The sequence below is a fragment of the Hyperolius riggenbachi genome, chromosome 11, assembly GCF_040937935.1.
Source record: "Hyperolius riggenbachi isolate aHypRig1 chromosome 11, aHypRig1.pri, whole genome shotgun sequence".
Lineage (NCBI taxonomy): Eukaryota > Metazoa > Chordata > Amphibia > Anura > Hyperoliidae > Hyperolius > Hyperolius riggenbachi.
The window spans coordinates 211928446-211954905 of record NC_090656.1 but is presented as its reverse complement, the minus strand read 5'-3'; the positions used below and the strand labels follow the sequence as shown (position 1 = coordinate 211954905).

Below are 26460 nucleotides of genomic sequence, written 5' to 3'. Positions count from 1 at the left end.
CCCCTCCTCTGGAACACTCTCCCTCAACACATCTACCACTCACCCACACTTAAGGGGCCCATACACCTAACGATTTTCTCGCCGATATACAGCAGATTCGATCACTGATCGAATCTGCTGTGAAATCGTTGCGCAAACGCTGACAGAACTATCGATTTCCGTCGAGCCGTTCGTGCGGAAGATTTTGCTCGAGGGCGGGTCGAGAGTGCGTCGATATCGATGTTCGAATGCCCGACACAATACAGCGGCAATACATTACCAGCTGCCGCCGCCCTGCATACATTTCCTGCTCCGCCGGCGCGAGTCCCCGATGCTCCGTCTCCCCGCTGGGCTTCGAGTCCGGCTGGCTTCACTTCTTCCTGTCCCGGCAGGAAGTTTAAACAGTAGAGCGCCCTCTACTGTTTAAACTTCCCCGGACAGGAAGTGAAGCCTGCCGGACTCGGAGTCCAGCGGAGAAGACATCGGTGACTCGCGGCGGCGGAGCAGGTAATGTATGCAGGGCGGCGGCAGCTCCACAGATTGTGATCGGTTTCATGCTGAAATCGATTCACAATCTGTTTGCAGTAAAGGCAGCCATACGATCCCTCTCTGATCAGAGAGGGTTCTGTCTGTTGGTTGATCTGATAGCAAATCGACCAGTGTATGGGCTACCTATACCCTTTTTTAGGCGCAATCTAAAAACGTAACCTCTTGAGGCAAGCATACTCTCTTACTTAGGACACTCTAGCCACTGACCTCCCCTTTACCATCCCATACACAGCTTCCCTTCACCTATTGTCCTAGGAAACCTCGAGGTGAGAGGGATATGGAGGCTGACATGTATATTTCCTTTTATCCATTTCAGCCCACTGGTATTTTTCACCTTATGCATCAGAGCAATTTTCACCTCCCATTCATTCGCTAATAACTTTAATTATCACAATTTATTGATCTATATCTGTTTTTTCTGCCACTAATTAGGATTTCTTTGGGTGGTACATTTTGCTAAGAATTATTTTTTTATAAATGCATTTTAACAGGATTAATAAGAAAAGAAAATGGAAAAAATTCATGAGTTCCCAGTTTTCGTCCATTATAGCTTTAAAATAATTTACGCTAGCATAATTAAAACCTATGTAATTTATTTGCCCGTTTGTCTCGGTTATGACACCATTTAAATTTTGTCCCCATCACAATGTATGGCGCCAATATTTTATTTGGAAACAAAGGTGCATGGTTTCCGTTTTGCGTCCATCACTATTTACAAGCTTATAATTTTAAAAATGTTCGTAGTATTCAGACCATTAGGTAACTATTTATGTTTTTTTTTTTTATTGTAATTTTTTTTTTTCATTAAAAATTTTATTGGGGTAATATTTTGATGTGGGAAATAAACAGTTAATTTTTTAATGCTGTTATATGTGTAAATTGTAATGTAAAAAATATGTAGATGTAGTTTTACTACCCCCTCCTTGTGCTTCTCGCTAATCGGAAGTACAAGGGGGATGCGGAAATATTTCCGGGCAGAAAAACTGAAGCCTCTTGTAAGGGCGCTTTGTTTTTTTCTGCAGGGGACACGGATCGGTGATCGGGAACCATGTTCCCATTCACTGATCCCAGGACTACCGGGGGAGACCACGGGGGCGTGCCCGCGATCGGACTGCCGGACCCGTCGTTGCCTCTTGTAGTGCGTGTGTACGCACCTTAAGGCCAGTTTGCCAGGGCTCTCTTTCTCCTATGTCTCTCAGTGCTGTGTAATGTGTGTCTATATATCTTCCTCTGTTATGTAAAAATCTGCAGTTGCTTTGTTTATTACATCAGCTGTAATCCACCACTGTCTTGTACTGCTAACGCTTGTATTGTTTCTATTGTATTGTTATACCTTGTATTCTTCTGTGCAATTTGAAGGAAGATTCCGGCGCTATATAAATCAATATTAATAATTCTACAGCTAGATGTGGTACAAGATCAAGGTGTACCAGATAAATCATTTACCTGACAGCCCCAATGGATAGGAGATCATATCAAAGCATTCAGATGCTTGGTTCTGCTCACTGCAATGCAATCCTATGCAGCCTTATGCTGGGTACACACTATGAGATTTTATGGCAGATTTACAGCCAGCTTATTTCCAGCATGTCTGATCATTTTCCGATAGAAGTGAAGGGAAAACCGTTGGAAATCGATTGGAAATCAGATTGGACTTGTTGGAAATAATCGATCTGACAGTAAGTCTGCCAGAAACTCTCATAATGTGTACCTATCATTAGTCACATGCCTCTTCCTATCCTGCTGCAGAGTAGGAGCCCGCTACTCATTCTCCACACCTCGACTAAACCACTAGGTGGCAGCAAAGCTGGACAGTCACATATCTCAGTCTGAGATCAGAAACCAGAGCAGTAGGTTTGCACATGCATTTCATATGCTTACAATAAAGTAAGCTGAAGGCAGGCTTCAATCCTTCTCCTGCAGCCTGCAGACACCCAGTGCTCAACAAAGATATACAGTGTCCGCCACCATAGGACAAAACAATAGGCCAGGCTCAGTAGGATTTTGTTCACAGGGGGTAAAACATTTTTTATTTCACACAATAGTACAATTATAAACAAAACATCAGATATCCCCTGATGACGGCATAGAGCCGAAACCTGGTAGGGAAGGAGAGACGGGCTAGCTCCAAACACATCATCCTTAAAGGGATACTGTAGGGGGGTCAGGGGAAAATGAGTTGAAGTTACCTGGGGCTTCTAATGGTCCCCCGCAGACATCCTGTGTTGGCGCAGCCACTCCCCGATGCTCCGGCCCCGCCTCCGGTTCACTTCTGGGATTTCTGACTTTAAAGTCAGAAAACCACTGCGCCTGCATTGCCGTGTCCTCGCTCCCGCTGATGTCACCAGGAGCGTACTGCGCAGACAAAAGACCATACTGGGCTTGTGCAATACACTCCTGGTGACATCAGCGGGAGCGAGGATGCAGCTGCGCAGGCGCAGTGGTTTTCAGACTTTAAAGTCTGAAATTCCAGAAGTGAAAAGGAGGCGGGGCCGGAGTATCGGTGAGCGGCTGCGCGGGTACAGGATGTCTGCGGGGGGCCATTAGAAGCCCTGGGTAAGTTCAACTTATTTTCCCCAGACCCCCCTACAGTATCCCTTTAAGTAATAAGGTGCACTTAGAATTTTTATTCAGTGCAAGAACCTTATGAGCGATCTCTATGCAAGTGGGGCCAGTGTGCATGGGCCCACAATGTAAGTTGTTTATAATTGTTTATAATTGTACTATTGTGTGAAATAAAAAAATGTTTTACCCCCTGTGAACAAAATCCTACTGAGCCTGGCATATTGTTTTGTCCTATGGTGGCGGACACTGTATATCTTTGTTGAGCACTGGGTGTCTGCCGGCTGCAGGAGAAGGATTGGGGCGATTGAATAGCGCTGAGGTTTACGTATACAGTTTATGCAGCTCCACTTTGGATTGGAACTACCTCTGGCAGCTCGATTTATTGCACCTACGAGTAGCGCTTGATGATTTCCTTTTGCAACACTGAAGTAAGGCTTGTCCTTAATCCCTGTAATGAATACAGCTGGACTGAATGAACGGAGTTATAAACTATTTTTAGTTATCACGCTCCTTTATAACAAACACACCTGGGCATACAATGTAGTGTTACTACATCAACTATTATCACAATGGCCTCAATTCACTGAGCTTTATCAAACGTTTGATAATTTACCTCATGGGTAAAATCTAATTTTGTAGTGGCTGGATAGTGTACCGGTTCAGGCCTCTGCCTTTGACATGGGAGACCAGGGTTCGAATCCTGGCTAGGTCAAGTACCTATTCAGTAAGGAGTTCAAGGCAAGACTCCCTAACACTGCAGGGTAGCCTCCTGAGCACGTCCCAGTGGCTGCAGCTCTTGAGCGCTTTGAGTCCGACAGGAGAAAAGCGCTATACAAATGTTCAGATTATTATTATTAATTTTGAATTCACTAAGGTGTTATATGTTTATTGAACGTTTTATCGGTAAAACATTCAATAGATCTATAACACCTTAGTGAATTCAAAATTAGATTTTACCCATGAGGTAAATTATCAAACGTTTGATAAAGTGTTTGATAAAGCTCAGTGAATTGAGGCCATTGGGTTGCTGCACCTCAATAGCAAATGGAATGTATGTATGTATGTATGTATGTATGTATGTATGTATGTATGTATGTATGTATATGACGACATGGAGCATTAAACAATACATTTAAAAAAAAAAACCTTTACCCAGGGCTGTGGAGTCTATGTCAAGGAGATGGAGGAATTTTGGGCACCCGGAGTCAAGAAAATGCACCGTTCTATTTCTCAGATAATATTCACCATAAATAACGGGCTAGCGAAGGATCAAGTGAATTCCCTTTCCCTTAGGCCTCTTTCACAGCGGGACGTTAAAGTCGCACATTAGAAAAATTATAACGCAGACTAACGCACAGCATTACAAAGTCTGTGCAACCTTCACAGCGCACACGTTGCTTTGTGTGTAACATGTAGCAATATTTAGAAAGTGCTGCATGCTGTGCGTTTAGCAATAAATCTGCTGCGTTATGTGTGTTGCACATGCTCAGTAATGTTTTTTCTCTTTTTTAATGTAACGCATGCGCCGTTTTCCTTCTATCAGTATACGGCGAAAACGCCGCACCAAGAGACACAACGCAGTGCAAAATAACGTCCAATTTCATAACCTACGTGCGTTGCGTTAGGGGCACGTTGTGCGACTTTAACGTCGCATCAAACGCAACGTCCCACTGGGAAAGAGGCCTTAAAGCAGACCTGAACTCCACGTCCTCTGTGCTCTAAAAGATAAGCAAAAACATTTTTTGCACCTTTAAAAAAAAAAAAACATTTGTTACAGCTGATCCAAACCCTGCAATAAATCTGCAGTGTGTCTACTTCCTGCTTTCATGGAAGCAGACATTTTGTCAACATCTGTGCTTTCAAATAAGCTTATCTGCCGTGGCAGTTAGGTGACAGGGGAGAGATCAAATTACAACGTGTGATTTAACACAGATGAGGAGGAATTAGACAGGCTGAACTCACTAAATACACACAGGGTGCAGTTCTCTGTTTTCCTTCTGTTCTGTGCCTGGGGTCAGGTCCACTTTAAAAGGAACCTGAGCTCAGAGGGATGTGGAGACTGACTTTTTTTTTTACTTTTAAAACAATACCAGTTGCCTAGTATGGCATCAGTGGTGTCTGAATCACACACCTGAAACAAGCATGCAGTTAATCCAGCCTGAATTAAATGATCTGCATGCTTGTTCAGGGTCTATGGCTAAACTTATTAAGGCTAGAGGATCAGCAGGGCAGCCAGGCAACTGGTATAGCTTAAAAGGAAATAAATATGGCAGCCTCCATATCCCTCTCACCTCAGGATCCCTTTAAAGGACAACTGAATTGAGAGCGATATGGAGGCTGCCATATTTATTTATTTATTTATTTGTTGTATTTATAAAGCGCCAACATATTATGCAGCGCTGGACATTCATTTAGGTTACAGACAATATTTAGGGGTGACAAACAGCAATAAGACAATACAGGAATACAAGAAAACCAGATCACACAGCACAGTATGAGTACAAGGTAATGCTTAGTCAGTCACTGGATGGGAGCATGGAGTTAGGCAAGTTAGGTTCACTCAAATGCATAGGATGGGTGCACAGTAATGGAGGTGCATGATCAGGTAGGACACAAAAGGAGTGAGGACCCTGCCCAAAGGCTTACAATCTAGCGGATTGTCCTTTTTATGTCCTTTTAAGCAATACCAGTTGCCTGGCTGTCCTGCTGATCCTCTGCCTCTAATACTTTTAGCCATAGACCCATAACAAAAATGCAGCAGATCAGGTGTTTGACATTATTGTCAGATCTGACAAGATTAGCTGCATGCTTGTTTCTGGTGTGATTCAGACACTACTGCAGCCACATAGATCAGCAGGGCTGCCAGGCAACTGTTATTGTGTACTACGTAATAAATAAGTCAGCTTCCATATCCCTCTCACCTCAGGATCCCTTTAACCACTTTACCACCAGCGGTACGAATTTCTCCGCCCCTTTTTTCCCTCCTAAAAAACCAGGGACGGAGAAATCCGTACCTTCCGCGCTACCGCCGCTGTCCGCGCTCCCGCCGCTCGTGCGCGCGCACCCGCCGCTCGTGCACGCCGCCGCCCGCTCGCCCGGAGATCAATGAACGGGAAAATCCATTCCCGTTCGTTGATCTAGCCCCCGCAATGATCTGCTGCTTCTTTCAGAAACAGCGAGATCATTGTGCGTCTCCCAGCCTCCTACTGCTTCCTGTAAGCGTCCTTCCGGACGCTTACAGGTCGCATGTAAACAAACACTCTGTGGCCATCTTGTGGCCAAATAGTAAACTACACCCTAAAAGCATTTTACATACACAAACATTACATTTACACAATAAATTAACTCATTACCTCCCACACTCCCCAATTTTTATTTTTTTTTGTAATTAAAAAAAAAAAAAATACAATAAAAAAAAAAGCATAAATAGTTACCTTAGGGACTGAACTTTTTAAATATTTATGTCAAGAGGGTATAACACTGTTACTTTATAAACTGCGGGCTTGTAATTAGGGATGGATGCAAAACTGAAAAAAATGCACCTTTATTTCCAAATAAAATATTGTCGCCAAACATTGTGATAGGGACATAATTTAAATGGTTTTATAACCAGGACAAATGGGTTAATACATTTCATGGGTTTTAATTACAGTAGCATGCTTTATTTAAAAACTATAATGTCCGAAAACTGAAAAATAATAATTTTTTCCCACATTTTTTCCTATTTCCCGACTAAAACACATTTAGAATAAAATAATTCTTGGCATAATGTCCCACCTAAAGAAAGCCTAATTGGTGGCAAAAAAAACAAGATACAGTTCATTTCATTGGGATAAGTAATAATAAAGTTATAGACGAATGAATGGAAGGAGCGCTGAAAGGTGAAAATTGCTCTGGTGGTCAGGGGGTAAAACCTCTCAGTGGTGAAGTGGTTAAAGAGACACTGAAGCGAAACAAATATATATGATATAATGAATTGGTTGTGTACTATGAATAATTACTAGAAGATTAGCAGCAAAGAAAATATTCTCATATTTTTATTTTCAGGTATATAGTGTTTTTTCTAACATTGCATCATTCTCTAATATGTGCAGATTACACAACACTCAGCATTCAAAATGAGTCTTTCAGAGCAGTCTGTGAACTAATGACCTCTCCTCTGGCAGAGAAAAAGAAAACTGTTCACTTATAGTTGAGATAATAGAAGTCAGAAGACAGCCCTCTCCACGACTTTGAAAGTCGTAGAGATAATGGCTTTTTTGTATAGAGATAACAACTGGATTTCTTAAAGGAGAACTGTAGTGAGAGGGATATGGAGGCTGCCATATTTATTTCCTTTTAAGCAATACCAGTTGCCTGGCAGCCCTGATGGTCTATTTGCCTAAAGAAGTGTCTGAATCACACCAGAAACAAGCATGCAGCTAATCTTGTCATATCTGTCTAAATTTGTCAGAAACACCTGATCTGCTGCATGCTTGTTCAGGGCCTATGGCTGAAAGTATTAGAGGCAGAGGATTAGCTGAATAGCCAGGCAACTGGTATTGCTTAAAATGAAATAAATATGGCAGCCTCCATATACCTCTCACTACAGTTCTCCTTTAACTCTTCCTGTACTGGAAACAATTAGACTGATGTATCTGATCTTAATGTTTTATTCCTTAGATGTACTACACACACAAATCATAATATCATAGTTTTTTTTTTGCTTCAGTGTCTCTTTAAAGTGAATGTTTACCGTTTAAAAAAAAGAAAAAGTCAGATACTCACCTAAGGAGATGGAAGGCTCGGTCCAAATGAGCCTTCCCTCTCCTCTCCCGGTGACCGGTCCCGCGCAGGATCCCTCGTGGCAGTATTCGACCAGTTCGGTCAAATACTGCCATTTCCGCATGCCGAAGGCAGCATTCGGAAGCCTTCGGGAGCACTCGGGCTCCCGATGACGCGGCCGCTCCATACTACACATGCGCGAGCGCCCTCTATGACGCGCGAGCGCGTACGTAGTATGGAGCGGCCCGTCTTCGGAAGCCCGAGTGCTCCCGAAGACCTCCGAAGTCCCTGCGGCGGCGGTCGCGAACGGGGGAGCCAGCGCAGCACCGAGGGCACCGGGAGAGGAGAGGGGAGGCTCATTAGGACCGAGCCTTCCCTCTCCTTAGGTGAGTATCTGACTTTTTTTTTTTTTATTAGCGGTACCCATTGGCTTTAAGGCCCAGGTTACAGAACACGAAATACGCACCATGTCTCCGCTGGTGGCTCCATTCCCCCACTTTAGACTGAAGGTCCCGCTGACATAGCCCGTCTTGCTGGACACATCCTGGAACAGCTGGCGCACAGAGGTGGAGGCAGGAAGGTTTAGGGTGATGCGCTCATTGATGGTTTTGCAGTTAGTGGTGTCTTGCACTATACACAGCACTCGCGGCTCATCAGCAGCATTTTCTATCTGAAAGAGACAGAAGAGTCTGAGGTCAGCATTGAGCGTACTGAGAAGAGGGACACAGCGCTGTGCACTGGCTGCTTTGTGCTGTTACAAGACTGCCAAGCCACAACAAGCAGCCTTAAATTCCCAATCACACACAGTCATGCTCTTGTGCTGCAGATACCCCTCCCCTGGGGTAATACAGTAAGAAGCCGAGGCTTAGTGGCATGCTGAAAGCTTATTGGGATAGTCACATAGAAACTACTTGACCACTACAGGTTATTTCCCCTTATGGACCAGAGTAATTTTCCCATTTTTATCTCTCCTCCCATTCATTCGCCAATAACTCTATCTCTACTTATCACACAAATTATTATTTTTTTTCCCCCAGAAAAGGTTTGTGGATTTTTTCTTTTTTTTTTTGTACCTGCAATATTTTTGGCCTGCCTTAGAATGCTGATGTATACTTTCATTAAATAATTAGTGCGGTTTGTTACAGCACTGATTATTCATGAATCAGGCACTTAGATTGGCTTTGGGAACATATGTTCCCATTCACCAATTTGACATATAACAGCAGCTGGTGGGCACGTGGGCGTGCATAGAAACCCAAAGACGACTATATATGTCCCTGCGACTTCAGATAAAGTGCTGCAGGGTGTAGATATACTGCCCTTGCAGAAAAAAGTAATTAAAAAAGCACTGTATCGACATACAGTAGAATGCAGTATATCAATCAGGACACCCACTTTTATATTAATTTCCATGTTTTCAGCAACAAAAACACTTTCAATAGCTATTTATTGCTGTACAGTATACATATTGTAGCCCCGTCCTGCCAATGATGCATAGCCTAGGCTGTTTAGCTATGCAGCATTCTCTCAGAGCATTTTGTGGGACCAGATAGAATTTCTACTGGGATTGAAATTGTCAATAAAACAAACGATCTTTGTTTGCACAATACTCTTATTACATTGAACTTTTGGGCATTTTTTTCACTATAGTGTCCCTTTAAGTTGGCCATACAGCATTCAACTATCAGGAAGTATGTAGACAGAGGGCTCTTTGGGATACAGAGCCATCCTCAGGGGCAACCTTTTTTTTTTTTTCAGCATTGCTTCAGATTAACTAAGATCGATTAATATCGATCATGGATGTTTAAATTAACTTTTAAAGCTACGTTCGATCAAATGTTTTTGTCTGGGCAAAAAGACTACAGTCTCGAAGTGCCTGCTCATTCCCTCCAACCACTCCGTCTGAAGCCATGATAGGACTCAGAGCAGTCACTATCCCTCCTGCATGGCCATGTGAACATTTCCATGAGTAAGCTGTATATCCCTAGTCTGAGTGTGTCTGCCAGATTCCGCATGCAGTGAAGGCTAGGTTAGAGCCTGAAGGGGATGCACGTGCCTAAACAGGTGAGTATTAGGAGTAGGTGTAAAGGGTTAGAGAGTAGCAAATGTGTTTTGGAAGGGATTTCCAGAGGATGGGAACAGCTTGTGAGAAGTCTTGTTTATGAATGTGTATGGGTAATTCTAGAGGAGGACAGAAGGTAGTTGTATGCAGAGTAAAAATAACGGTTGGGTTAATATTTGAAAGTCATATTTACCCCTATGCTGTGTGTAGGTTAGTTAAGCGCAAAAAAAAAATGATTAAGATGTCCAAACCCACTAAATTCAAATGCAGAATGCTCACATAGGTCTACACAGGATAAACATACATATACCACCTCTAATCTCCATTATTACCATCATATGGAAAAAGAGAGAGCTCTATAAATAAACTTTTATGACTAATCTAGAGTTGAGAACAGCAGTACATCATTAAGCAGTCCAATCAATATTTCAAGCAGAGTTAATGTTTTCTCTGAGGACACAAGCGTGCTAAAGTCAATGTCATGCAAGATGGCTGCCGTGCCGCCCCCTGACCACGCCACACAGGAAAAATGCCACAGCACACCACAACCGGAGTACCTGTGAGAACTTCTTCTTCATTTCATTTAAGATACTTTGTCTGCAACTCCAAAACAACCCCTGTAGCAGAGACATCGCTCATTGAGGAAAAGTACAACAGAGGCACTCAAAACATTACATTATCAAGTCTTAGGCTGGTTTCACAGTGGGACGTTACAGGCGCACGTTAGTGCAGCCTGTAACGCACCCCACCGCACAGCAATAAAAAATAAATGGGCCGTTCACAGTGCCCACGTTGCGTTACACAGTAACGCTGCGCCATAACACAACGTACTGCATGCAGTACTTTAGAAGCGGCAGAGCCGCGTTAGACTGCTTGGACATGCGCAGTAATGTTGGGGAGGAGCGGAGAGCGGCCGGGCACATGGCTAATTAATATGCACTGCACGTTGTGACGTGCAGTGTTAACTTCCTGGAGCGGCCGCTCTGTGCGGCGATTGGCCGGGCGGGACCAGAGTGAGCTGCACAACGCGGCTCACTCTGACGTCCACCTTAGAGAGCACCAGGCGTTGCGTTAGGGGCACGTTATGCGACCCTAATTAGCTGAAACTAGCCTTAAGGAATACTGATATGTTGTGAAAGTACTGGCCATGCAAATGAAACTTAAGGGGCCCATACACCTAACGATTTTCCCGCCGATATACAGCAGATTCGATCACTGTGATCGAATCTGCTGTGAAATCATTGCGCAAATGCTGACAGAACGATCGATTTCCATCCGAAATCAATCGTTCCCGTTGATTCCCGTCGATCTGTCCGTGCGGAAGATTTTGCTTGATCGCCGGCAGGTCAGGAGTGCGTCGATAGCGGCGTTCGAATGTCTGACGACCGGAGCAATACAGCGGCAATACATTACCTGCTCTGGCCGGCGCGAGTCCTCGCTGTCTTCTTCTCCGCTGGGTTCCGAGTACAGCAGGCTTCATTTCCTGTCTCGGCAGGAAGTTTAAACAGAGCGCCCTCTACTGTTTAAACTTCCCCGGACAGAAAGAAGTAAAGCCATCCGGAACCCAGAGCCCAGGGGAGAAGAAGAAAGCGGTGGCCGGGGGGCTCGCGCCGGCCGGAGCAGGTCATGCATTTGGGTGGTGGTGGTGGTGGGGGGGGGGGGGGGGAAGCGGCGGCAGCAGCACCACCCACACAGATTGTGATCGGTTTCATGCTGAAATCGATTCACAATCTATTTGCAGTGAAGGCAGCCATACGATCCCTCTCTGATCAGATACGATCACAGAGGGATCTATCTGTTGGTCGATCTGATGGCAAATCGGCCTGTGTATGGCCACCTTAAGTTAATTCACAGATAACCTAATGAGTTTTTCATCCTATTCAGTGTGTAATGGCCCTTTTCCACCAGGAAGTGCAATCGTGCTGCGTCACAATCTTGCAATCTGCAATTTCCACTCATCTGAGTTGCGCCGTAAAGCTGTTGGGAATGAACCGCAATCTCAACAGAAATCGGTCGGGCTGACAATTGGGCTGGCTTGGCCAAAAACAAATTGCGCAAATGGAAAATGAGCATCGTAGTGCTGTTGCGATTGGCAAAATGGCTGTAATGCGCGCTTTGAAATGGATCGTGGCTAGTGGGGAAAGGCCCTAATTGGGGACTTAATCTAGGTCTCAATTTCCCTAGGAACTCTCATCCTTTTCCTTACAACTGAAGTGAGAAAAATATGGAGGCAACCATATGTATTCCCTTTTAAACAACACCAGTTGCCCAGCAGTCCTGCTGATGGATTTGGTTACAACAGCGTCTGCAACAACACCACGAACTAGCATGCAGCTAATCTTGTCAGATCTGACAAAAATGTCAGAAACCTCTCTAAAAGTATGAGGCCCCATTCACACTTAGAAACACGTTTTGCAGGAGTGATTTTTCTGCGATTTCACGCGAAAAAAAAAAAAGTGTGGTAATCGCGTTTAGCGCTTCTATAGCACTGAAATGCGATCACCGGGAAATCGCCTAAAAATGGTGCAGGCGATGCATTTGCGTGTCCCGTTTTTGGGCGATTTGCGTCTATTAGAGTAAATCGCCCAAGTAAGAATGGGCCCATAGGGTTTCATTACGCTAGTGCTTTTAAAAAGTGCTAGCGTTTGAGCGTTTTGCCGAAATCGCGGCAAAACGCTCTAGTGTGAATGGGGCCTTAGAGGCAGAGGATCAGCAGGGCAGCCAGGAAACTGGTATTTTTTAAAAGGGAATAAATACCGTATGTCTGCCTCCGTATCCCTCTTGCTTCAGGTGTCCTTTAAAGCAGTGTTCCCCACCCCTGTCCTCAAGGCCCACCAATGGTGCATGTTTTGTGGCAATCCACAGAGGTAGATAATCAGCTCTGCAGAGGCACTGATTACCTCACCTGTGCATGTTTGTGGTTTCCTGCAACACATGTACTGTTGTGGTGGGCCTTGAGGACAGGGTTGGGGAGCTCTGATTTAAAATGCACAAGATAATTTGTCCTGTTAGGAGGACAGTGGATGCAGCATTCTCCTCCCCTAGTGTACAGCGCCCTGTCAGTATACTGCCATCTTCCTGACCCGTACTGATGGTTATACAGGCAGTGCTGTACTTCCCAATACTGGGGAAGCAGAGGACTAATCAGGCCCACACATTATTATAAAGCCTCCTTGCCTGAAGGCCTATAAACACTAAGCCATTTTTCTAAATAATTTTTCACGACAAAACGATTTTTTGGCGATGTCGTGCATTTACATGACTGTTCATTTCCAACTCTGCAAACAATACTAACAAATTCAGGCTGTGATCTCCCAGTGGGTACTTGGCTTAACCTCCTTAGCGGTAACCCCGAGTCAGTTGGGCTGGAAAACCGCAGCTCAGAGCGGTAACCCCGAGCCTGACTCCTGGTAGCCGCTGGGAGGTTAATACCGAGTGCAGCGCGCAGCCAGCTTAGTTATTCCGGCTACAGGTTAAAGTTAACCTAAGCTGAAGCTCGGGTTCAAAACAAGCCCTTACCCTGAACAGAGGGAAGCCTCAGGATCCTATTGAGGCTTCCGTTGGCGGTCTAAAGCCCCCCCGTTGCTGAGCGCGGTCCCCTCCACATCAGGATCGCGTAGATCCTCTTCCCTCTCTATAGGCAAATATCCCATTTTGTACCCGAGCTTAGGTTTTGGTACTCTTTAAAAGTAAACCATGACCAAGGATTGACCTTCATCCCAATGAGTAGCTGATACCCCCTTTCCCATGAGAAGTCTTTTTCTTTTCGCAAACGGATCATCAGGGGGCGCTGTATGCCTGATATTGTGAAGAAACCTCTCCCACAGTGTGATGTCCGGACCATGGTCCTGATATCACACTGTGGGAGCCTTGTTGCATTGTGGGAAATAACAGCCATTACCAACTGCCAAAAAAGCAAGCAGCAGCTACTTCCAGTGACATCAGCGGCCAGCAATAAAAATATCACCATATGATAAATGTCAGAATGTAAATCAGGGAGAGGAAAGATTATACAATCAAATTACAAATGTATCATTTATACATCAGTGTTCTCCCCAGGCTCTTTTAGCCGGGTGCTCCACCCGGCTAGATTTGGTGACCACCCGGCTGTCATCGGCGCAGCTCCTCACCTCCTCCTATGCTGTAAGCAGAGTTGCCCTGCATTTTCATCTCGCCCCACCCGGCTACTTTTTCATGCCACCCGGCTAGAAACAAATTCTGGGGAGAACACTGTACATAATTGTAAAAATGAAGCACTTTTGTTCATTACATTATTTTCACTGAAGTTCCTCTTTAACCCACACCTTTATCAAGGGAAAGGGCTGAATACTCGGGTATAAATCACAATAAAACCAGATGAGCCTGCAGAATCCCGGCAGCTGGAGGTTTACACAAAGGCTGGAATACGGAGTGAGAGCCGTGGTGGGACTGTCTTCCAGCACAATAATCACATTGTAGGATGTCCAATGTGGACTTTACGCAATCAATATGCTGCTAAATGGAAGCCTAGCCTGTGCAGGGGCCGCCCCCAGTCAGTGGGTGAAGTGGCAGCGCTGTTGTCTGACGCAGCAACGAGATAACCGGTAAACGCGCTATATCACCGCCAAACTTCTCCCAATCAGTGATGTCATCCCAAATACATACAGATGCTCCACAGGCTTTCCAGACTGTCCTCAACCTCACCGCTGCTGCTTGGGACCACAAACAGTCCACGCTTGTGCAGTTGCTTCATGCCACAGACACAGTACAGCCACGCTCAAACACGGAAGGGAGCGAAGCAGCGAGAATATCTGACAAACGCCTGTTGTATATGTGGCATAGTGATTAGCGCTCTCGCTTTACAGCGCTGGGTCGTTGGTTTGATTCCCAGCCAGGTCAACATCTGCAAGGAGTTTGTATGTTCTCCCCGTGTCTCCGTGGGTTTCCCCCGGGCACCCCTGTTTCCTCACACATCCCAAAAACATACAGATAAGTAAATTGGCTTTCCCTAAATTGGCCCTAGACTATGATACATACACTACATGCTACATACATAGACATATGACTGTGGTAGTGACTAGACTGTGAGCCCCTCTGAGGGGACAGTTAGGTGACAAGACAATATACAGTATATACTCTGTACAGCGCTGCGGAAGATGTTGGCGCTATATAAATACTAAATAATAATATGCTCAGATGGTCGTGCGTGGGAAGGATGGGATATAAGAGGGTCTAGGAAGCATAATGAGTCACCTGACATGATCGAGCTCAGTCCTGCAGAGGACACTGCGGGGGAACCAGCGCTGTACAGACGCGTCGCTCTGGTATCTAGTACTGATGCTATGGAAAAAGGTGAGGGACGAGAGAGCAACTTCCGGCATGCGGCATAAGTATGAGATTAATGCCTTCAGCCATCGTCACTTAAAGGGTACCGAAAACGACCACTGTAAAATAAAATGACTATCTGGAAATGTTCACAGATCTGTTTAGGCAATTACTGCGGTGCCTGCTGTTTTCCAATCACCTCATGTCCTCTGCAATGCACCCCATTCGTGTTCGGAGACTTGCCCTGTCGGCGAGTCTTATCAGGAAGTAGGGTCATCCTGCTTGGTCCTTTCAGCCGACTCCTAGCAACTAACCACAGGGATTAAAAGTCTGCCACTGTGATCTCCTCCAGGAGCAACGAGCGTCGCACAATACAGCCTGTGAGCTGGCCCCGCAACGGATGTCGGGCCATGCCCAGCGCCACAGGTGCATGGACACAGAACCTCAGAAGCCTTGGCCCCAATCCTCTTTCAGGAACAACCATGTTCTCCCCAGTACCCTGGAAAAAAACAAAAAACCCCAAAAGGGGCTGGGGACGACATGGGTGAAGCTGAAAAAGGATTGGAAAGGGTTTAGAGTATTACTTTTCTCTGCACAAAAATGCCAGGGCTGGACAAATCCCGGAAGCTAAGCAGCTAAAGCCTCAGTTAAATACATGTTGTGAAGAATAGATCAGCATTCACAATACAAATAAAAAAAGGTGCCCGGATACTCGGACACTACTAACTTCAGGCACTGTATTGACCTGAGGAAGCGGCTGTGGCCGTGAAACGCTTTGTCTAAAGTGCTCTTATTAAACTGATCTGCCTTAATTGAATCTCGACCAAATTTCTTATCCATAAGGTAAGACTGTATTACACATATTGTTGGACCTACCCTGTGGAGCACCTGTAGTAGCCTAACAACATTGTGTATCACATACTCCTCACCCCGGGCGCCTCCTACTTGTTGCCAAGATTTTCGATACCCCTTTTTGTAGAGGGGAGCTTGAAATCGAGTGACTCGATTTCGCAATCACTTTTTGGAGCAGCGACCATCCAGAAACTAAAGGCCGAGTGGGGACGGTTACTTCCCCACTTGCGAATACGAGGGGTTGCCTCTGCTGCAACCCACTTTTGTGAGTATAATATCTTAAGATCTAAGCACCATACACTGATATACTAACGTTATTGCACCAGATTGGGCTCCCGGATCTCTCTGTGTTTTTTCCCTCTACTACTCTACACAATACAAATAGTTCCGTGCTTTGCACATGAATCATTTCTGCGTTAATGTCTAAATTACCTGGTATGCTGAGTTTGCAAACCTGTCTTCCTGTGCATATGTCATATTTAGTATGATTAGCCTGATTAACAGTGTATGAACTTTTTAAACTCCACCCCATAATCTCATCATCATTCAGAAGAGGTAATCTGGGAGAGGAGAAAAGGGGGCATCAGTCTTTCAATGACAACAGAGCTGACCCCACCCACCTCCTATGGGTTGCTGATATTACTTCCCTGTGGCCAGCACTGCAGCGTCTCATCATAAATTCCTGTCTGCTAACTCTCTGGTCTGTGTGTAATAAAGCATTTACCTCCTCTCTGGTCTGTGTGTAATATAGCATTTACCTTACCCAGTGTGTTTGTAAAAAAATAATGTGCATAGGTGCAGTGATGGCCATGAACAGTTAATCTACAGTATATTAGCAATGAGAGGAGGTGGGCTGGGTCAGGTGATCTGCTTTGTGCTGGGGGAAGGAACTCCCATTCTGCTGGCAATAAGGAGGTACTGGATGCACGCTGCCAGGAACCAGACATATACCATATATACTCGAATATAAGCCGACTCCCCAACTTTTACCTATAAAACAAGGGAAAAGTGATTGACCCTAATAGAAGCCAGGGGTAGGCGTTGCAGAAGCTATATATACTGTCAAATGTACTCCCGTAAGCCCTATGTTAAACAAAACTGTAATCTATTCAAAAATACTGATAAAAATCCCCCTCCCCGAGTGCCCTGTCATATGCCATATGGTTTATGCAATTCATTGTAAAAAACAAAAAGCCATTGCAAGAAATTTCCAATGAATATAGAGAGAATAAAGAAAACCAGTATGTAAATATATACCTCAAAAACATCTATGTGAGCAGTGAAGGGATGCCAGACTTGAGTTCCTGACTTCCCCCTCCCCCCAGTGGAGCATTAAAGTATATATTGGCAGCGTGTCCCCCAGCTGAGTGAAACTCAGTCCACAGTGAAGGGATGCGTGACGTGTCTCCCAGAGTCTCCAACCTCCCCCCCCCCCCCTCCCTCCGCAGAGCGGAGCAGTAAAGTACATATCAACAGTGTGTCCCCCACCGGCATACACAGGCTACGTAAGCAGAGTGTTGGCGTACGGCGGGAGCTTTCACTCACCGTTCCTTGCCATCAGGAATCCCGTGCTTGCCTGTTGCCGTCTCACATCTATGACGCTATGCAGTGGTACTTCGCCACTAGAGGGTGTCATAGATGTGAGACGGCAACAGGCAAGCTGACTGAGTTTCGTCTGAACGATTCTGTCGGCACTCCGCAGTCCTTCCTACACTGTGCACATGGCAGGGGCACTTGGGCAAGTGTTAAGACTAGAGTATAAGCAGCATTGCTTTTGGGTCAAATCAAATTTTTTGCCCCAAAATCTCAGCTTATATTAGAGTATTTACGGTACTTACACTTCGGTAGATTAGTGTGAGGTATGAGTAACGGAAGCCGTCAGTATGGTATTGGTAATATTACTACTGATATTCAGTCCATCAGCAACAGTAGGTACTGATGGGTCCTGGTGGGATTTTTGGTCAACTCGCTCGTCTCTCAGGCTCTACACCAGGGATGTCCAACTCCAGTTCTCAACGGCCGACGGGGTCCTCACACATTTTTAGCACAGCTTGAAGTAAATGAAGGGACAGATTAAGGAAAGTTGTCCATTTCTCAGTCCATCCTAAACACTGGCATGAATATGGCCCTGCATGACTGGAGTTCGAAAATCCCTGTTTTAGATGCAGTTACTTACAGTAACCGAGAACAATAGCCGCATTCTCTAAAGGCCCGTACTCACCTCACGATTTTTCCGACGACTGACTATTTTTTTGAGTGACGAGTGGTCGTTTCTGCAATCTCACGACGTGGGTACAGGCACACGATCACGCAAACATCGTTTAGCATCTAACAGCGATAACGACCGCCACGGCGGATCGGATCTTTAACCACTTCAGGACAGGAGCAATTTTCACATATCAGTGCTTCTCCCATTCATTCGCCAATAACTTTGTTACTACTTATCACACCTAAATGATTTTTTTTCCCCCAGGACAAATAAGGCAAAGAGAAAATAAGGGGGAAAAGCACACACTATTTCTCAGTTTAGCCACACTTGTACAAAACAAAAAAGAACACAGAGACCGGGAGCCCAATAAGGATGGGTTGCTAGAAGCAACCACTGATTCAGCAGGTGGGGAAATACCATCCCCCCTCGGCCTTGTTTTGAATGGAAGGATTGGTCGCAGCTTCAAGGAAAAGATTTGTACCCCTGGACGTCATCCAAAGGTGCACAAGCCAAGATGGGGGTATTAAAACCGCAGAAGGTGGTTTGGAGGCGCCCGTAATTGTACAATTGAGTCAAGTGTATATTACTATTAAAAGCCAAAGAAGTTTAACCATTACTCTGACTTTGAGAATCTCTACTGTAAAAGGTAGAAGTGTTATTCTTCTACCATATAATCCTTAAAGCGGGATTGTCATTATACAAATCAAATTTCAACAGCAAGTGGTCTGAGTATATTAAGTGATAAAGATGCTAATCCTGCATTCAAAACTTTTTCTGCTGTTATGATTTGGAGTTATCACATACTTAAGGAGCATTGGCCCTTTAATAGTCAGTGCCAAACCGTTGCATGCTGGGAGTTCTTTTTATCTATAATATATTCCTCCTCTTCCATTTATTTCCCTGCCTAGCTGCCTATCTGAAACACGATCCCTGCTCACTTGTGTTTACAAGCAAGGCTGAGGTGACTCCGCGATTGGAGGAGCAAAGAAAAAAAAGTAAAGGGCAGAAATGACATCAGGATTTAGCCTAAACTGTGGGCAAAAGACATGGTTCCCACCAGGACAGAATTCTCTTAATTTACTATATAAAATTCACTCAAATCAAAACATGGACGGTACAAGACATGTGTTATGTAAGCACAGCCTGTATTTATCTACTGATATATGTGTTTTTTTTCCCCTGGCATAGTATGGCTGATCCTACTGCTTTAACAGCTGTATATAAGCAAGATTGTACAATTACAGGCTGCTATTTCTCCATTTACATCCAATATCGCTTTACAATAAACAGCGCTAACTATAAGTTAAAGGACACCCGAGGCGAAAATAAACTAATGAAAAAAAAAAATGATTGCATCTATCTTCCTTTTCCTAAAAATGACTTTTTAAGATATACCAGTTTTATTTTAAGTTTAAATCTTCTTTTTAAGTTTTAACTGTTTTATTGTTTTCGCTCAATGACACATTCATTGAAGTTTGCCAGAGCTAAAATCTATGAACTATTGACCCTTTTTATCTCTTTTCTGTTCTCAGAGGCATTTTTCTGCTAGGAAAGTGTTTTAAAGTTGGAATGTCTTATCAGTGAGGGTCACACTGTAGTCACTTCCTGTCTGAGTCAGGACTGAGTCAGCCACTTACATACCTGATATTTAACTCTTTCAGGCAGAAAAAGAAAAAAAGAACACAGAATAGTTATTGTGTGCTAGGCACTGTACATGCACATGTCTATCTCATGTCACGTCACCTCGGGTATCCTTTAAACCCACAAATTGTATTTGCTTATCCATTCTGGTTATTACAACATTTACACTATGTTCCTAGCACAATGTATGGTGACAATATTGTATTTGGAAATAAAGGTGTCTGTTTTGTATTTTTTGCTTTCTCATTGTACACCATCAATGATTACAATACCTTATTTGCACAAATAACAGTAATATAACCCCATGGCATACATAAAAAGCCAAGTTCCTAAGGTAACAATATAGTTATTTTCTTTTATATTCTGTCATTGTTTTTATTTTACAAGTCTTGGTTTTCATACAGACTATACGAAAATGTTATTGCTTTTGATTCAGCTTGTTGCTAAAAAGAATACACAAGACATAGCCCTTAACCCCAAAATCTATTTTACTACTTATCACACTTAAAATGTTACCCACATACTGTATGTCTTATGTAGTTTTACTAATGCTTTCCCAAGTTTGATCATAATTCTGAACTTTTTTTTTTTTATGTTGGATTGAGATAGATTCAGCTTGTCCCTACCTATTTCTTATGTGATGGGTCCAAGCTTTAAAACACACCAAAATGTATTCTACAACTCGTCCGGTAAAAAAATGATACCACATGTGCCTCACTTAGTAAACTGGAGGTAAGTGTACCTCCACAACTACACTGGATGTGTATACACGGCCAGTTAAGGCTTACATGGTTAAAGTGAACTTCCAGACTAAAAATCTAGTCAGCAGAACTGAAAAGGCTTGGTGTTTCTTTAACAGTTTCACAGCATCAAAAAAACTTTGTTTTTCTTACCCAAGCCTCATTTTTTAGCTGCACAGGAGCTAAGCTCCGCCCATCAAATAAATCTGCCCAGGCATTTTTCCCCTGATGCTGTGCAAAGCATGATGGGATATCTGATGATGATGTTCTCGTTGCCTACAGCGCGCAGCTGGGAGTGGTGATCAAGACACAAGACAGTTGGAACATTGGCCTCAATTCATAAAGCATTAATGCATGTGGTAGTGCTGAAAACAGCAGACTTTCCCAAGCACTTAGCAAAGTGTTAATTCATAAAGGCTGTTACCGCGTGAAAAACTGAAATTACAGAGCAGTGAGGTAAATTACCGACTTGGCTGTAATTACTTCCAACACGTCAGTAAATTGTCAGCAAATGTCAGTTCATAAAGCCTTCAACAAGGGGCAAGTCAGATGATAATTACGACACCTCTGGTGAGGTCTTAACAATGCGAAGTCTCTGCGAGTCGGTGCAGGGAGCCGAAGTCTCTGCGAGTCGGTGCAGGGAGCCGAAGTCTCTGCTAGTCGGTGCAGGGAGCCGAAGTCTCTGCGAGTCGGTGCAGGGAGCCGAAGTCTCTGCGAGTCGGTGCAGGGAGCCGAAGTCTCTGCGAGTCGGTGCAGGGAGCCGAAGTCTCTGCGAGTCGGTGCAGGGAGCCGAAGTCTCTGCGAGTCGGTGCAGGGAGCCGAAGTCTCTGCGAGTCGGTGCAGGGAGCCGAAGTCTCTGCGAGTCGGTGCAGGGAGCCGAAGTCTCTGCGAGTCGGTGCAGGGAGCCGTAATTCCATCTTATAACAAAAGTAAGAACGCCACACTTCTGCTGTACCGCTCAATGAGCTGCAGTAATTTACCAAACTTCAAAGGCAGCTGTGAAAATCTTTATGAATTAGCACACAAAGGTCTAAAACACCGAATGCAGTATTTACCCTCCCAGATTTTCTCAACCGCAAAGCCTTTTATGAATTGAATCCTGTGGCTCATGCTCCCTGTCACCTCCTCTCAACCAAAAAGATGGCTACCCCCCTGAAATCTCAAACATTTTCCTGTTCTTTCAAAACAGGGTGGGTAAGAGATTATATTACCCATCTATTTTGATCAACATGACTAATGTAAGTTAATGACAGTATGTTTGTTTAGGCTGAAGTTCCTCTTAAAGAGAATCTGTATTGTTAAAATCGCACAAAAGTAAACATACCAGTGCGTTAGGGGACATCTCCTATTACCCTCTGTCACAATTTCGCCGCTCCTCGCCGCATTAAAAGTGGTTAAACACAGTTTTAAAAAGTTTGTTTATAAACAAACAAAATGGCCACCAAAACAGGAAGTAGGTTGATGTACAGTATGTCCACACATAGAAAACACATTCATACACAAGCAGGCTGTATACACCCTTACTTTTGAATCTCAAGAGATCATTTGTGTGTTTCTTTCCCCCTGCAGCTATCTTCCACTGAAGTGTCAGGCTGTTTCTTCCTGCAGAGTGCAGACAGCTCTGCCCATATGTAATTCATCAGTATGTGAAAGCCCAGCCAGCTCAGAGGAGGATTTATCCAGTTTGTAAAAGATAAGAGAGAAGCTGCCCTAATCTAAATAATACACAGGCAGTGTGCAGAGAGGGGCCTGGAGGGGGAGATGCATCACAGAACCACAACACTGAAGAACTTGGCAGCCTTCCAGACACAGGCTGACAAGTCTGACAAGAGAGAGATAAGTTGATTTATTACAGAGATGGTGATAGTAGAACGTGCTGCAGTAAGCCAGAACACATTAGAATAGCTTTTGGAACTTGTAGGATGATAAAAAACAGGATGCAATTTTTGTTACGGAGTCTCTTTAATGCTGGGTACACACTGAGATTTTCTGGTCGATTTACTGTCAGATCGATTATTTCCAACATGTTCGATTTGCTTTCCGGTCGTTTTCCGAGCATTTTCCGATCGATTTCCTATTAAAGTGCACAGAAATCGATTGGAAAATGCTCGGAAATCGATCAAAAAGCAAATCGGACATGTTGGAAATAATCGATCTGACAGTAAATTGACCAGAAAATCTCATAGTGTGTACCCAGCATTAAGTTCCTGGACGACTCCAGCGCAAAGTAACGCAATTGCTTGGAGTGTTGTTCGTGCCCGTCGTGTGCCGTTGCACATACACGCCAGCTGGAAAATGGATCGGGAGTGTTCGTCGTCAGGGACACATCACTGGAGCCATCTTCCTCTATCACTAGGTGAGTACTCGGCTTCACTCCTCAGAATCTCTTACAATGGCCGTTTTAGAGGTCTTAAAGATTCTAAGAAAATGATACAACCCTTCCAAACTGTATAACCTCTCCCACTCTTTCATTTACAATGACGATAGGTACTTATGTCTGCTCATAAATCTTCCATTTATTGAACACTAGAACACTCAGGATCTGAGATTCTGTTCCCAGATGGTATTATTCTACAGATAGTGCCAGGGCCTTCCTCTCTCTCCTTCTGTATTGAGATTCTTATTTCTTGCTTTCTGTAACGTCTTTTTCTTCTAAGAATCAAGCTGGTCCTAATCAGCTTCTCTCTCAAAAATCTACAACAGACTCCAAAGAGAGGGATTTTTTACAACAAATTGTTATTTTCTTAAAGTGGACCTGAACTCACAACATCCTCTTTGCTCTAAAAGATACACAACAGAATAATAACGTTTAAACAAAAAAATTTCTTTGTTACAGCTGATACAAATCCTAAAATAAATCTACACTCTTTCTACTTCCTGATTCATGGAAGCAGACCAAGGCCTGAAATCACCAAGCGTTATCAAACACTTTACCGAACGTTTGATAATTTACCTCATGGGTAAAATCTAATTTTGAATTCATTAAGATGTTACAGATGTATTAAATGTTTTATGGATAAAACATTTGATAAATATATAACACCTTGAATACGTGAATTCAAAATTAGATTTTCCCCATGAGGTAAATTATCAAACATTCGGTTAAAGGGACACTTAAGTAAAAAAAAAATAAAAAAATGAGTTTTACTCACCTGGGGCTTCCAATAGCCCCCTGCAGCTGTCCGGTGCCCTCGCCGTCTCCCTCCGATCCTCCTGGCCCTGCCGGCAGCCACTTCCTGTTTCGGTGACAGGAGCTGACAGGCTGGGGACGCGAGTGATTCTTCGCGTTCCTGGCCACAATAGTGCCATCTATGCTGCTATAGCATATACCATATAGCAGCATAGAGGGTGCTAATGTGTCTGGGAACGAGAAGAATCACTCGCGTCCCCAGCCTGTCAGCTCCTGTCACCGAAACAGGAAGTGGCTGCCGGCAGGGCAAGGAGGATCGGAGGGAGACGGCGAGGGCACCGGACAGCTGCAGGGGGATATTGGAAGCCCCAGGTGAGTGAAACTCATTTTTTTTGTTTGACTTAAGTGTCCCTTTAAGTGTTTGATAAAGCTTAGTGAATTGAGGCCATATTGTTAACAGCCTGTGCTTTCACATGGGCTTATCTGCCATCTCTGTCATAGGCAGTCATGTGACACAGGGGGGAGATCAAATTACAGTCGCGATTAGACACAGGCTAAACTCTCTTAATGCATAAAGGGTGCATTTCTGTTATGTTTTCCTTCTGCCCTGTGCAAGAGTTCAGGTTCACTTTAAGGAGAGTAGAGAAAGATTAAAATATATTGAATATAAACCGCGGGGGGGGGGGGTTTCTTAAGCTCAACACACACCATACAATCTTGGTTGTACAGATTTACCAAATCTATAAGTATAAGGGCCAACAGATTGAAAATACCTTGAATGATTGATTGGATAAGCTCTTATACTACATGGAAGTGGTAAGATTGAACAACCAAGATTTTATGGTGTGTGTTGAGCCTTAAGCTGAATAGACGGCACAGGATGGGCGCGAACAGGAAGTGAAGCGATTGCCAGTGCAGTTATACTTTACCTGTCTGTTTTAAGTGTGTCTTCATTGTACTTCGATATTTGCACCCCCACGTGATTGCCAACGTTATAGCAAATGGGGCATGGGTGTGACATCACACACGCGCCCCACGTGCTAGATGCTGGTAGTCACGAATGCAGAAATAATGCACAGACACTCAGCATGGACGGCGGGCAGGCAAAGTATAACGGCACACACACAGGATGGGGACACAAAAAAACATTAGGGGGACTGCGGCCGGGGTTTTCTATTGCGTCGTTTTCAATGATCACATGACGTTACCACCACACACCTAATCAAGCATTGTGACCTGTGATTTTCCAGCATGTCCGATCGATACATGCGACCAAATTTGGCCCGATTGTCGATCAGGCATGCTCTTGGTGGCACCGATTTTTATCAGATTGGAATCTGATGGTCGATCGGCGGCCAATTCTACCGATGTATGGCGATGACAGGTGAAGTGAATAACATATCTCATTACAATACGCGATAAGGGTAAAGAGGCGCACAAGTGAACATAAAATTACATTAAAAACAAAACACAGAAATGTGAGGTAGCTTACTTCAATGACGACGACAGATAAGACAAAATCATTATGCGCAGGCAACGCGTTTCACAGGTCTAACCCAGCTTCCTCAGGTCAATAAAAGTGCCGGAGTATAGATAGCCACTGGTACTGAGCGCCTCCCCTAACACATCCATTTACTACTAACGTGCTGCACTATTTGGGATCCCGTTGTGTCTATGTCTCATTTCCTTAGGGTGTCAAGATATCCCACCTTTCAACATCTCCTGTCAAAGGTTAGATTTACCAGGCAGCAAGCGAATAGTCAGTGATGTGTTTGTAGCAGAAAAATGGGAAAGAGTCAGGATCTGAGAGACTCTGCTGCCGGTGACTAAACAGTGATGGATAGACAACTGGCCCAGAGACTCTCCAAACGGGAGGTCTTGTGGGATGTTCCTGGTTTGCAGGACACCTGAACTGAGAGGGATATGGAGGGCGGCACAGTTATTTCCTTTTAAAGTGGACCTGAACTCTTGCACAGGAAACCAGGACAACATAACAGTAATGCACCCTGTATGTATTTAAAGTGTTTATCCTGTGTAATTTCCCCTCATTTGTGTTTAATCACTAGTTGTAATTTGATCCCCCTGCCTGTGTCACATGACTGCATATAAGCAGATAAGGCCATTTGAAAGCACAGGCTGTAAACAAGATGTCTGCTTCCATGAATCAGGAAGTAGAAACTGTGCAGATTTATTTTAGGATTTCTATCAGCTGTAACTAAGAAATTTTTTTTGTTTAAAGGTTATTATGCTGTTGTGTATCTTTTAGAGCAGAGAGGAGTTCTGAGTTCAGGTCCGTTTAAACATTGCAGATTGCCTGGCAGCCGTGCAGACCTTCTGACTAATACAATTAGCCATAGGCCCTGAAAAAGATGCAAGTCAGATGCTTGTTTCAGGTGTGTGATTCAGACACTATTGGTGCCAAATAGACCAGCAGGGCTGCCAGGCAACTGGTATTGTTTAAAAGGAAATAAATATGGCAACCGCCATATCCCTCTTACTTCAAGTGTGCTGAAATACCCACCAAATTAAATCCAAAGAACCAACTAGACACAGGATTAAGAGAGTGCAAATTAACTTTACAGAATATAGCTCAATATATAACATTGTTTATTTTTAACAACAATCATTTATAAAGGATTTAGTCAGTGTTCGCCCACTGAAAAAA

At 44.0% G+C, this 26460-nt stretch overlaps 1 protein-coding gene across 4 annotated transcripts in view; it reads right to left on the bottom strand.

Moving 5' to 3' along the window:
- USP47 (ubiquitin specific peptidase 47) overlaps positions 1-26460 on the bottom strand; it is a 154073-nt gene that overhangs the window by 68768 nt on the left and 58845 nt on the right. For 3 of the 4 annotated variants that reach the window (XM_068260692.1, XM_068260689.1, XM_068260691.1), the window contains exon 2: positions 8324-8527. In XM_068260692.1, the coding sequence (XP_068116793.1) occupies positions 8324-8527 (204 nt within the window). Of the gene's footprint in view, positions 1-8323; positions 8528-10476; positions 10537-26460 lie in introns of all 4 variants that reach the window. The other variant, XM_068260690.1, reaches the window with a different exon arrangement.